The 14,141-nt window shown below is 44.3% G+C and overlaps 1 protein-coding gene across 5 annotated transcripts in view; it reads right to left on the bottom strand.

Annotated features, from left to right (window-relative positions):
• Positions 1–14,141, bottom strand: part of SMARCAL1 (SWI/SNF related, matrix associated, actin dependent regulator of chromatin, subfamily a like 1) — a 62,616-nt gene that overhangs the window by 16,421 nt on the left and 32,054 nt on the right. For all 5 annotated transcript variants that reach the window (XM_047773449.1, XM_047773448.1, XM_047773453.1 and 2 more), the window contains exons 12-13: positions 10,286–10,504; positions 1,926–1,996 (exon numbers count right to left, since the gene is read on the bottom strand). In XM_047773449.1, coding sequence (XP_047629405.1) covers positions 1,926–1,996; positions 10,286–10,504 — 290 coding nt within the window. The remainder of the gene's footprint in view (positions 1–1,925; positions 1,997–10,285; positions 10,505–14,141) is intronic.

The following is a 14,141-nucleotide window of genomic DNA, read 5'->3' as shown; positions in this document are numbered from 1 at the left end:
TTCTCTTCCCTCCAAATCTCGGACACGGCGCTGCTACTTTGCCCTTCCTCGTGTCCCTGAGCTACCAGGCTGCAAATATTTGCTGACCATAATAACCTTGGCTTTTCCATTGGAATGCGTCCATTAAAACGAAAACAAACGACAGCAAAAAAGGGGAAGAAGAGAGACTATCAGAGGAAACGGGGGTTTTTAAGATTTATAATCCAATTTCCACTACGAGTTGTGTGATTATGAAATTCAGAGATTTACAGGAGATTTACTCAGTTTCTGCATTTTAACTTGCTGTACTTAATCTCACAAAGAGGCTGTACATGTGAAAGGAGTTAACAGATGTCACAACTGTTGGAACCTATAAAGCACTAGACCATTTACCACGGAATTTTGAAAAAGTCTGTATACGGTATGTTACAGACTGAAGGTTCTGTGTCCTCCCACCCCCAATTCACATGCTGGAATCCTAATTCCCCAGTGTGATGGCACAGGGAGGTGAGGCCTATGGGGGAGATGGCATCAGAGATCTTATAGGAGACAGCAGAGAGCACCCTACCCCTGGTGCCCCGCGAGGACACAGAGAGAGGGTAGCTGTCTACAGCCAGGGAGAGAACTCCCATCAGGCCTGGATGTGCCAGCCCCTTGAACTTGGATTTCCCAGCCTCTAGGACTGTGAGAAATATAGGTCTGTTGCTTAGGGTACATGGTCTATGCTATTTTTGTTACAGCAGCATGAACGGACTAAGTCAAGGTATTGTCAAAGTTGACTTATAAGGTGGGAAAATGGTGAGACTTAAAACTTCTAAGGGAAATGGGTGGTTCTGGGCCCAGCAATCAAAGGACCCTGGATTTTGTAGGTCACAAGCTGAGAGAGCTGGGAAAAGGCTCATGTCCTTGCCATTTGTTACTCAGCAGCACGTGGGAATGGGGTCATGGGAGCAATTCAGATCCATTCCTAAGAGAGACGTTTCCAGGCCACAAAATCCACATCTGGAGTTCATTAGTCTCGTCACAGTATCATAAATGAAAATGGCAGCACCCAGAGGGTGCAGGAGAGCCACCCAATATTCAGCGGTCTTTGTGGACAGCCTGAGATTTGAGCAATGTAGGCAACTCACTCTCAGACCATGTTTCAGGGTGCGGAAGGAGAGGCCGGGGAGGCGGGAGACGAGGAGGCTGCTCTCAACCCACCCTAAATTCATTTCCATTGCAATTCCATCACTTGGACTATTATCCTGCTGGAGTCTCAGGGGAATGTTAAACAATAAAAAATTAGGCAAGCTGCATGTTGTCAGGACTGCTTCAAGTCTACCACGCTGATATGAGCACAGCAGTGGGTTTTTCTTTCTTTAGCAAAAGCAAACAAATGAGATTTTTTTCAAGTCAGTGAATCATTTTAAGAACAGAAATGATTATTTCAGCTTTAGTATGAGGAGGCAGGAGACCAAGTGGGACAATGGCCACCTGCCCATATCTTTTGAACAAAGGTTGACATTCATCTTCTTTCTTAGGTAAATAATAGATGTCTTTGGAGAAGACCAGAGCATCTCTGAAAGGCAGCCTCTCCATCTTCTGTGAAAGCCCTAATTTTTTCTTACAGGCAAGTGAGCAGTTCTCTTAGTAAGAGGAAAGCCTCCCTTTAGTATTTGGGTCGCCCCATCCTCCTTGTAATTGGCTGCAGCTCTAGTTCACCTGGGTTAAGATGGGATCTCAGGGGGACCACAAGCACATCCTGGCAGTGCTCCAGAGACAAGCCTACTTATGCCTCTTGGGCTATGGGGCCGTGGTGCCCTAAACTTTATATTCAAGGCAGCCATGATTCAAATCTTTAATCATTTCTTACAAGGCAGTAAAACCACCCTGGCCGATTAAGGTAATAGGTGTGTCTTTTTAAAACAGAGACAGAGAGAAGTCGACACTTGGTGACCACTTACATGACACACGGGATTTTAGCCTCCGCTGTTCTGTTGAAGAAGAGAATGAGGGCTTCTTTCTGCTGCCGTTTCTGTGGAAGGAGAAATTGAGGGTTTAAAGTTTCCTACTCTGAGAACTCTGGGATGCACAGACATAATTATTGCCACCAGGAGCTGTACAAATCCCAACACTAGTCACCAGAGCCAAGAGCCTCTGATTCATCCACCCGCTTTAGCCAAATCGTAGGAACTGTCTGGACTCTGCTTTTGTCCTGGGAGACACGGCATTATAATAAGCTACTCTGTCATCCTTTGAGAACCGTTGTGAGAATCCAACAAGGCAAGGACATGAAAGCAGTTTGGAAAGGCACTTCAGGTAGGGCTATACCATCCATACCAAGCTCACATGCTCAGCTGGAAGGCAGCCTGGCTAAGCTCACCTGTTTACTATAGGTATTATAGCCTGGTGGCAACTTACACATAGCATTGGCTTAGGATGTGCACCCCACCCCTTTTCTTCTGCCAACTTATGTCCATACACAACCTGCTAAGCTCGCCTCTATGACTAACTATATCAATTCCACCTGACCCCAACTGGTCTATTCTAGTATCCTCTCAAAACTGTTATTCTCGTGTTTCAGGCTTGTCTCCAAAAGGTAACTGTCTTCCCTTGAGAGGAAACCATACTTTCTCTATCGTTTGCATCTAAAGAAATCCCAGGAGAGAATGCCAACACAGGAGATGCTTAGATGGTTTCACAGCAATATGAGCTAACATTCAACATTACTCTTGGGTTCCCAGAAGTGACAGACACTCTCACCATCCTTGGCAGGGCAGCCACCCCCTTGCACCAGCCAGCATGGGTTTATAGACACTCCTACATTTAGGGCCTGGGCCCTGGGAGGCCAGTGATTGACATGACAGCTTCCTCATGGAAAAAAGAAGTGACTGAACAGTAAAAACTCCTATGGTCCTAACCTCATGAGTAACTCAGGAAAGTGGCCACAGCTGGACTGTACCTTAAATTACAGCACAGATGGTGAGAAAAGCTACCTTTCCCTCTAGGTTTTGAAGAGAAAGAAGAAAGAAAACTAGGGGCCACAGGAACCCATGGGGGCACTGACAGGTTAGTGGACCCCTTTCATTTTGTACTTGTGTCATGGCAGTGGTGGCCACTGTCCTTCCTGTTTTGTGGCAGCAGTTCAATCTAACAAGTCCTGGGAATTCACACTGTAGACATGATTCCGTGTGTGTGTGTGTGTGTGTGTGTCTTAACCTGTCAGGACTCTGATAAGACTTGGCACACTTGCCATTCCTGTGGCCTATGAGCTCACATGAAGTCCATCCATGTCCTTCAAAGGGCCCTGCAGCAGGTTAGGCCGTCCAAGGGAATGCATCCCCACCAGGATATGCTGGCGTGGTATGATGACATCACCCACAGCGTGCATGACTCAAGCAGACTCACTCCACTCGCCCTCCATCCACATCTGTATCCACGTCCTCCAGACATTCTTGTCGCTCCCTCCCTCCCACCTGTGCTTGCTCACTCCACACTTGCTCTTAGAGAGGGAGAGGGCAAAACAGATGGAGAAATGGTAAAAAAGCACGTTCAGAAACCCTGCCCCAAGATTTAACATGGAGAACTCATGTGGGTGTGAGAAAACAAACGTCCTTATTACATAGGGCTGGGGGTGGGGTGGTACCCTGGGCTAACCCTATGGGGGCTGATTTGTCAATATGTACCAAAAGCCTTCAAAATAAGCTCACGCCCCATGATGCAGCAACTCACTCCTTAAAATGTATCATCACAATACAACTGGAGGTATACAAATTCACTTGGAAACTGCTTTTCCAGTGTAGTAGTACTTAGAATACTGAAGAACTAGAATCATTTACATGTCCAACTAAAAATGATTGGCAAAATTATAATATAGATAGGAGAGAAAACATTATGCAGTCTTCAAATATTATGCCTTAAAAGAACACATGACAGGAGTTCCCGTCGTGGCGCAGTAGTTAACGAATCCGACTAGGAACCATAAGGTTGCAGGTTTAATCCCTGGCCTTGCTCAGTGGGCTAAGGATCCGGTGTTGCCATGAGCTGTGGTGTAGGTTGAAGACGCAGCTTGGATCCCGCGTTGCTGTGGCTTTGGCATAGGCCGGCGGCTACGGCTCCGATTCGACCCCTAGACTGGGAACCTCCATATGCCTCAGGAGCGGCCCAAGAAACGGCAAAAGGACAAAAAAAAAAAACAAAAAACAGAGAGCAAAAATAAATCCATGGGACCTCATCAAACTGAAAAGCTTTTGCACAGCAAAGGAAACCCAAAAGAAAACAAAAAGACAACTTACAGAATGGGAGAAAATAGTTTCAAATGATGCAACCAACAAGGGCTTAATCTCTAGAATATATAAACAGCTTATACAACCCAACAGCAAAAAAGCCAATCAATCAATGGAAAAATGGGCAAAAGACCTGAATAAACATTTCTCCAAAGAAGATATACAGATGGCCAACAAACATATGAAAAAATGCTCAACATCACTGGTTATAAGAGAAATGCAAATCAAAACTACCATGAGATATCACCTCACACCAGTCAGAATGGCCATCATTAATAAATCCACAAATAACAATTGCTGGAGGGGCTGTGGAGAAAAGGGAACCCTCCTGCACTGTTGGTGGGAATGTAAACTGGTATAGCCACTATGGAGAACAGTTTGGAGATACCTTAGAAATCTATACATAGAACTTCCATATGACCCCGCAATCCCACTCTTGGGCATCTATCCGGACAAAACTCTACTGAAAAGAGACACGTGCACCCGCATGTTCATTGCAGCACTATTCACAATAGCCACGACATGGAAACAACCCCAATGTCCATCAACAGACGATTTGGATTCGGAAGATGTGGTATATATACACAATGGAATACTACTCAGCCATAAAAAAGAATGACATAATGCCATTTGCAGCAACATGGATGGAGCTAGAGAATCTCATCCTGAGTGAAATGAGCCAGAAAGACAAAGACAAATACCATATGATATCACTTATAACTGGAATCTAATATCCAGCACAAATGAACATCTCCTTAGAAAAGAAAATCATGGACTTGGAGAAGAGACTTGTGGCTGCCTGATGGGAGGGGGAGGGAGTGGGAGGGATCAGGAGCTTGGGCTTATCAGACACAACTTAGAATAGATTTACAAGGAGATCCCGCTGAATAGCATTGAGAACTTTGTCTAGATACTCATGTTGCAACAGAAGAAAGGCTGGGGGAAAAATGTAATTGTAATGTATACATGTAAGGATAACCTGACCCCCTTGCTGTACAGTGGGGAAAAAAAAACAAAAAAAACAAAAAAAAACAAAAAACACATGACAACATGGAAAAGTATACAGGTGCAGTTTTATAACCTGCTTCCTTTCTCACTTCTGTTTTTCTAGAATCTCAGTTCTGCTTTTAAAATACATATGTTGTTTATTACATATGATATATAGATATATATAATAAATATCTTAAAGTGAAATACACATACATTTTATAGAAAAAAATACCCTAATGATATATGCCATAATTATGTAAAAATAAAGATAGATGAATCTTTTTTTTTTTTGTCTTTTTGCTATTTCTTGGGCCGCTCCCACGGCATATGGAGGTTCCCAGGCTAGGGGTCCAATCGGAGCTGTAGCCACTGGCCTACACCACAGCCACAGCAACGTGGGATCCGAGCCGCGTCTGCAACCTACACCACAGCTCACGGCAACACCGGATCGTTAACCCACTGAGCAAGGGCAGGGACCGAACCTGCAACCTCATGGTTCCTAGTCAGATTCGTTAACCACTGCGCCACGACGGGAACTCCCAGATGAATCTTTTTTTGAATGGCTGCACCCATGGCATATGGAAGATCCTGGGCCAGAGATTGAATCTGAGCGGCAACCTACACCACAGCTAAGGCAACGCTGGATCCTTTAACCCACTGCTGGGCCAGGGATCAAAGCCACACCTCCTCAGTGACTGGAGCCACTGCAGTTGGTGAATCTTTTTTTCTAGTACAGTAATGAAAAAATTTAATAAATGCTATTATATGTACTTTTCTTTAATCTTCAGATTTTAAACAATAGATCTCTATTATATTTTTAATGTGGGAGAAATCAACAGTTTTATCTTTAAAAAAAAAAAAAAAAAAGCTCCCCAAACTAAGTAGATATCATACTAGCCTATTAATGATCTCACTTCTTTTGCCAGCCACTGGGAAACTTTAAGTAACCTGCTTTCTTTGTTCCTATCTCCGAGACCTTTATTAAATTAGATCCACTGGGGAGTTTAATTTATTTTTCTGTGTTGGAATTTAAATGGATTGTCAAATGGCAGAAAGGTGAGCTGATACCGTCACCAGGAAGTCTGCATGGACTAGTTCCATTTTTTCTGCTCCTGGTCTTGCTGATCAAAAACTGGCTTTAGACAAAAGACGATTAGAGTCAGCTTTTCTTAGCCTGTGAAGAGCTATCTATTATTTCGGCTGAAAATGAGAAAAAGCTTTCGCCGTACATTATGTTTTATAAATTGGCTGCTTCACCTTGGCTTCTGTGATTTAAAGCTTTTTAAAAAATGTCTTCCTCTAGATGGGAAGGGGTGAGGGAACAAAGAAAGAATCATTTCTTGACAGGGCAGCAGTGCTTTGCTGGAGCCACCAGAATGTGCAAAACTGCAGGGCAACTTGGGGCTGCAGAGTCACTGTAAAAATGTGGTGGGGGTACTTCCTGTAGACTCACAGTCTGAAACCACAAAACCATGATTCTCCCTTTTAACTCTTTCAGCTCAGGATTTCACAGCCAGTCAGAGCTTGGAAGGCATGTTGATGGCCATCTGGTCCGAGCCCTGGCTCACACAGGCTCCCCCTCCTAGGTTAAGCTGGCGGGGGGGTTCGGGGGGTGCTCCCAGTTGGATCCATTGTTTGCAAGTGCACCAAACTGGGAGCTTTACAGTATGTGCTGACATTCTAAAGTGTCATGCTCATAAATTCATTTGCTACTTGAATTTTCCATTATAAAAATGAATTTTCATTACAGAACACAAAAGATAAGATAAATTCTTGAAATTTTGGTTATCATCAAAAAGAATTTAGTATCTGGCTTGGGCATCACCAATTCAATTTCTCTCAGGGTCACACCTAATTTTCCCAAGAAGCCAAGGAAGCACATAGCGACTCTCAAGAACTGGAGAGAGAAGAACTCAAGGCCCCTTCTCCACTAGGTTCCTGAAGAATTACACTGAAGCTCAAGGTCTGTTTTCACAATCTGCAAAATAGTGTTAAGACTCTGGGGTGAAGAAATAGACAACAATCACATAGCAGCTGTGACTCAGAGCATCTGCCACTTGCCTTTCATACTTCTCCAGCGCCAAGCTCATGAGACAGGTCAAAGCTCCCCTTTTTAGGGAAGAAAATATCAACAGATCTCAAAGAGTTAAGGGATTTGCAAAGCTATGGAGTGCTTATGAAGAGCCAACATTCCTGATTTCCGTGGCTCAGCCCAGTCAATTTCACGTCATTGACTGTGAACTCAGAAATCAAACTTACGGGTCACATCTGAAATCATCTTTGGAAAGAGCCGCTCATCTAACTATACACATTGGCATAAAGTTTAAAAAATGCTTTCAATTCTTGCTGCACTAAGTTCAAAGATCCCATGCTTCTTTTTCTTATTTCTCTTCTTGGCCACACAGCACAACTGACAGTTGTCTCTTGACCACTTAATGTGACTTTCCTCCCTCAATTCAAATGCCCACTGATGCTGTTGTCAGTTGTCTACGCTGGCTGCTCTCCACTTGGCTCAGGAGGTGGACTGTGTACAGGTATTCTTTGGGGTCTCCCATGAAACACTGATAGATGTTTTTCCATCACATGCAAGGAAGTAAAACACAGCATTTTATGAACATTCAGACATTTTGCATCTAAAAAATACCATACAATTGAATTTTTTTCTATTAATACTACATACATTATACATGTTCATTAATTTTCTTGTCTGGTAGAGTTAGTTCCCGTTGTGGATCATCAGTAACAAACCTGACTAGAATCCACGAGGACTCAGATTCGATCTCTGGCCTCATTCAGTGGGTTAAGGATCCAGTGTTGCTGGATGTGGTGTAGGTTACAGAGGTGGCTTGGATCCAGTGTTGCTGTGGCTGTGGCACAGGCTGGCAGGTGTAGCTCTGATTCAACCCCTAGCCTGGGAATCTCCATGTGCTGTGGGTGTGTCCCTGAAAAGGAAGAAAAAAAAAAAAAAGAATTCTAACAGAAAAACTTAAAATTGAGAAAAAATTTTTATTCATTGAGTTTTTATCTCTAGAAGTGAGAAGATCACCAACGCTGATTTTAACAATAGCACGCCCTGGTTCTGCTTGTGGTTCCACTGAAATGTAATTTGGGAACCACTGGTCTATACATCCACACCAATGTCATGGAATTTTGTTTGAAAACTCCATGGCAAAGAGATTATGCTACTCACTTCCTCCAGGCCACCCAGATAATTATGTATAATACTGCATAAATTATATGCAACTAGACAATTTACCAGTGCATCCTCTGTCCTACACTGTTTCTTTTTTACTCATTTATTTATTTTGTATTTTTAGGGCTCCACCCATGGCATATGGAGGTTCCCAGGCTAGGGGTCAAATTGGAGCTGTAGCTACACCACACAGCAATGCCAGATCTAAGCCGAGTCTGTGACCTACACCACAGCTCACGGCCTTAACACTGGATCCTTAACCCATTGGGCAAGGCCTGGGATTGAACCCACATCCTCATGGATACTAGTCAGATTTGTTACAGCTGAGCCATGACAAGAACTCCCCTACACTGTTTCTTTTTTCCTTTCTTGTCTTTTTGTCTTTTCTAAGGGCCACACCTGTGGCACATGGAGGTTCCCAGGCTAGGGGTCTAATCGGAGCTGTAGCTGGTGGCCTACACCAGAGCCAGAACAATGAGGGATCCGAGCCACATCTGCGACCTACACAGCTCACGGTAACGCCAGATCCTTAACCCACTGAGCAAGGCCAGGGATTGAACCCAAAACCTCATCGTTCTTAGTCGGATTTGTTAACCACTGAGCCATGACGGGAACTCCTACATGGTTTCTTAAAAGCTAAGAGCCAGTCTTCTGATTATGTGGTAAAATAATCTATTTTTTTTTAAATCACACATTCTGTCTCTTGTCATTCTTATTTATTTTGTACTCTCCTAGAAGGTGGGGATCTCATTTGGATCTAAGTTTCTGTATACAGGGTAATATCAAGCCCAGATAATGCTTGAGGATAATGTCAAAAAATGTCAATGACTGTTATTTTCTTAGGAATGGAAATGGCAGGGTTTTTATCCTAAGGGGACAGAAACGGAGCTAGTATAGATTACTCTGTAGCACTTGGCACAGCATGGCACTAAAGACAGATATGAAAGTGTTTTGAAAAGATAAAGCCACCATAGTAGAAAGAGCCCTAAAATATAGGGCTAAAAGGCTTGGTTGGCACTGCCATGGAATAGCCATAAGACCCTGGGCAAATTCCAACTTGTCAGCCTCAGTTTCCCTCTCTATAAAATGGGGGTGCCAACTTCCTGCCAACCATAAATGACTGTAACAAGGATTAAGGGTTAAGAGGGTTTGAAAACTCTGTCATACAAACATCAATTTGTTACTTTGACTAAAGTAAATGACACACAGTGATTGGAGGGTGAATATATATACCACATACGCTTAGGACCAATTTGTAACCACTGTCACTAGACTGAAGTATTCTTAAAATACACTAAATACACGAGTTCCCTTCATGGGTGACCTGTGCAGTTCCCTTCGTGTTAACAAACCCGACAAGAATCCATGAGGTTGTGGGTCCAGTCCCTGGCCTCGATCAGTAGGTTGAGGATCCGGCGTTGCTGTGACTGTGGTGTAGGCCGGCAGCTACAGCTCTGATTTGACCCGTAGCCTGGGAACTTCCATATGCCGCAGGTTCGGCCCTAAAAAGCCAAAATCGAAACAAAACAAAACAAAAATACACTAAATATAAATTCCAACTTTCTTTGAGGGATTCAGAACAATATATTACCATCCTGTGGCTGCCCTGGGGTTTATTTTTTATGACAGTGATCTACGTAAGTATAAAGCTGCAAATTAATACGGGATCTTGGAAGCAGCCTTGGAAGGTGGGCTGACAAATGGAGTGGGCTCACTGTCCTGGCCCAGGAAGGTGGGGATGGGTGACGGAAAGATAAGGTCAGGGGACTCTGGGTGACCTGGGGCAGAGCCCCTCCAGGGAGGGTACGACTGCGGACACATTACTTCCAAATCCCGTCTGCAGCCCCAGACTCACGGTTTTGTTCTTGGTGGTCATCTCCTTGGCCACGGCATCCAGGGCGGCTCTGGACCTGGCACTCATCTGGCCCGGGGCAACCACCACCATCTTGCGCTGTTTGGCTGGGAGCTGGGAAAGGACGTCACACTTGAGGCGTCGCAGCATGACCGCCTCCTCCAGCAGGAGCTTCAGCTCTCCGAGGTTGGAGGAGCCTGAATAATCCCATCCCCAGGGCAGCTGTGGAGGCAGAACCGAGACATGGCCTGTGAGATTCTCCCAGGGCCAAGGAACAGGCCCGTGACGTCAAGGGTCCACCTTCTCTGCCCTTGATTTTGTTCAGAGACCTTCGAGTGGCTTTAAGAGGTGGACAAAACCTCACAGACGACAAATGCGAAACAGGAAGGAAAAGGGAGAAAGAAAGTGAGGAATGAGGTGAACCAAAAACACGTTATCATAGCCTCCCACAATTTGGCACTAAGCTGTCTAGCAGCTAAGGCAAGATGGCAAGCGGTTTGGTGTCTCTTACACTGAAGAACTAATGAGGAGTTCCCTCGGTAGCTCAGCAGGTTAAGAACCCGACTAATATCCATGAGGATTTGGGTTCCACCCCTGGCCTCACTCAGTGGGCTAAAGGATCCAGCGCTGCTATGAGCTGTGCCATAGGTTGAGGATGTGGCTCAGATCTAGCATTGCTGTAGCTGTGGTGTAGGATCCCTAGCCTGGGAATGTCCATAAGCTGTGAGTGTTTTTTTTTTTTTTCCTAAAAGAAAAAAAAATGAAATAAACAAGACAGCTTGTCAGATTTTCCTATATATTAAACACAGATATAACCCTCCCAGGGGTCCACCCTACAGAGCCTGTTGCACAGTGTAATAGATGATGCTGTAATATCTTTATCTGATGAGGTTTACAAGGATTTACAAAGCTGTTCTTCCTCAGCGTGGGTTATACCAGCACAACCAAGTGTGATGTGGTGAACACTACCCTGGGGTAGGGGTGGGGGTGGGGAGTGCTGAAGGAAGCTGGAGAAGATGTTACCAATTAAAATAAAAACCCTGTCCTGGGAGTTCCCACTGTGGCTCAGTGGGTTACAAACCCAACTAGTATCCATGAGGATGTGAGTTCGATCCCTGGCCTTGCTCAGTGGGTTAAGGATCCGGTGTTGCCATGCGCTGTGGTGTAGGTGGAAGATGTGGCTCAGATCCTGAGCCGCTGTGGCTGTGGTGTAGGCCAGCAGCTACAGCTCCGATTTGACCCCTAATCTGGGAACTTCCATATGCCATGGGTTTGGCCCTAAAAAGTAAAACCACACAAACAAACAAACAAAAAGCCCTGTCCTTCACTAACAATTTTACTGGAAATAGGACTGACTTCTATGGTCTTATAGAAAATCAGGAAGCCAGGGTGTCTGCTGCCTTAGGGTTTCAGCTGCTGTCTCCCCTTGTGCCTCCACCCGCCCACCCTGGACTGTGAATTACCCAGGACAGGAGCTGGGCTTCAACATTTTCCAGGGACAGCGGGCTGAGTATAATCATGGGGACACGGTAGGTGTCCTGTAAATCTTTGCTAAATTGAGAACAGGAAGAGACAGCCAAAGGTGGGGAAATAAAATGATCAAAAATTGCTGCTTCTTTTTAAAAAGTATACTCTGAAACCAACTGGAAGTTCTAGCAAATGCCTCACACTATGGGGTTGAAAATGAGCTTGGCATGGGGCATTCTCTTCAGTGGCTTCTCTTAATGCAAGAATCTGGCCACACACAAACACACAGTGGCCCTGGCCTAACCGGCTGCATTATATAAAAATCATGCTAGGAAAAGTGGATATAATTAATTTGGGTATTGTTCTCCTTCATTCTAATATTATCAGCTTTTGATCATGCAGGTTAAAACCCAATGATACCAAGAGTTTTAAATGTGGGATACTTAAAATCCAACCAGCTTTTATCGAGAACTTATTACGTAGCAGGCATTGGTCTAGGTGGAAGGAAGGATATGGAGATGGGGGAGGGGCTCACTTTGTTTTCTTGGGTGCTGGCGCAGCAAGAAGGGAAAAGATGGATCCTAGGACGGATGGCATGAATGACTGGGGAGATGGTGGCTGGAGACTGGGACACAGGAAGGGACAGCATGGGGAGGAAAGGCAATGAACTCTGCCTTCAGCCCCTGGCTAAACATGATACCCTGCGCCCAGAGGAAGAGAAGAAGATCCTTTTCAGAACATGGATCACTTGCAAATAGGACAGAGGTACAAATCACACATGGAGAACTTTGAGGGACCAGGATAATTATGTACACTCTAAACTGGATTGATCCCTGGGGAAAGAGCATTACGGATTTTGTTAGAGAGGTGTATGGCTTTAAATACATTTAATAACAGAAATTTCCTGCCTCAATAAGCAGCTAAAAATGGTTTGCAATTAACTTTGCAAAACATCACAAATTACTCTGAATGCAAGCGGGTATATTTAAAGCACTTGAATGGGTTTTTTTCCTTTTAAAAAAAGTATTTAAAAATAAGGCAGATGATCTTATGTACATCATGAACTTGCATGGCAAGGCTTTTCCCTCTCAGGTGGCATGGGTGATGGTGAGCAAGGGGCAGCCACTTTTCCAAAGGGTCTCTGATGCAAATAGTGTAACTGAGCAGCACCCTGTAGGGCTCCTGGGCACAAACGCCTTTCTGTGTCCCCCATTTCTTTTCTTTTCTTTTTTTTTTTTATTTTTATTTTCCCACTGTACAGCAAGGGGGTCAGGTTTCCTTTCATGTATACATTACAATTACATTTTTTCCCCCACCCTTTCTTCTGTTGCAACATGAGTATCTAGACAAAGTTCTCAATGCTATTCCCCATTTCTTATTGTAAGGAAATGGGCTTCATTCAGCCTTCATGGCCTACCCTGAGTTCCAAGGGGGAGGTCCAGACAGTTGCTGATCAGGGAAGGAAGGGGATGCAGAGACAACAACAATAGTACAGCCTTGGGGCAGGATCTTAGTTCCTTCTAAAGGGACACACATAAGGATGTAGGCATCTTAAACACCTAAGAGAAAAGTTACATTCCTCATGCTTCTTTTAGAAATGAATACTTTAAAACCAAACAGCTTAGAGTCTTTCCTTGTCCTTCTCCCTGGCTTAACTGCACCCTAAACACAATCACCCATAATCTAAAATTAAGCACCCTGAGCACAGTTGCCTGTGGGTTAAAGGTTATTAGCACATGATGTTTTCAGGAACTCTCCTAGTTGGTTCTATTCACTGATCAATATGGCCTTTCCACAAGACTGTTATTCTAGGCAATAACCCAGAAGACCACCGTCATGGTCATGCTGAGATCTCCTGACTCCAGCTCTGTAATTTCAACATTTCAAAAATGCTGATTTCCTCACTTATGAAAGCATTCCATTTTGGTGTATATTATCTTCTGTTCCAAAGACAGGAGTGGGGTGAGTATGGGGGTAAGAGGAGATAGGCAAAGGGAAAGAGAGCGAGAGAAAGCATAAATAACTAATTATAGGGAAAGTTCTGCATCCTACTTTCCCCCATATGTTATTTCTCCACTTCATTAAACTTTTTTCTTCAGTTTTAAAAAACACTGAGGTTTTAGAAATCATGATTTTGTTTGCAATGGCACTTGTGTTTACAAGGCTTCCTTTGCCACTTCTGGTGAACAGAAGTTGTGCAGACAGCAGCTCCAGAGGCAGCTGCTCCATGGGCATCGTCTTCATAGAAATAATGTGTAGGTCAGAGGCTTCCGGCTGGCTGACCAGGCATGATTCACCGTAATGAGTCAACATTTACGAGCAAAGGCCTGCTGATGCGAGCCCACCAAGGCAGCCTGAAACCATGCTCCCCACTGCAACTGTTCAAAGACCT

The sequence above is a fragment of the Phacochoerus africanus genome, chromosome 3 (genome assembly GCF_016906955.1).
Source record: "Phacochoerus africanus isolate WHEZ1 chromosome 3, ROS_Pafr_v1, whole genome shotgun sequence".
Lineage (NCBI taxonomy): Eukaryota > Metazoa > Chordata > Mammalia > Artiodactyla > Suidae > Phacochoerus > Phacochoerus africanus.
This window is presented reverse-complemented; position numbering and strand designations above follow the sequence as displayed.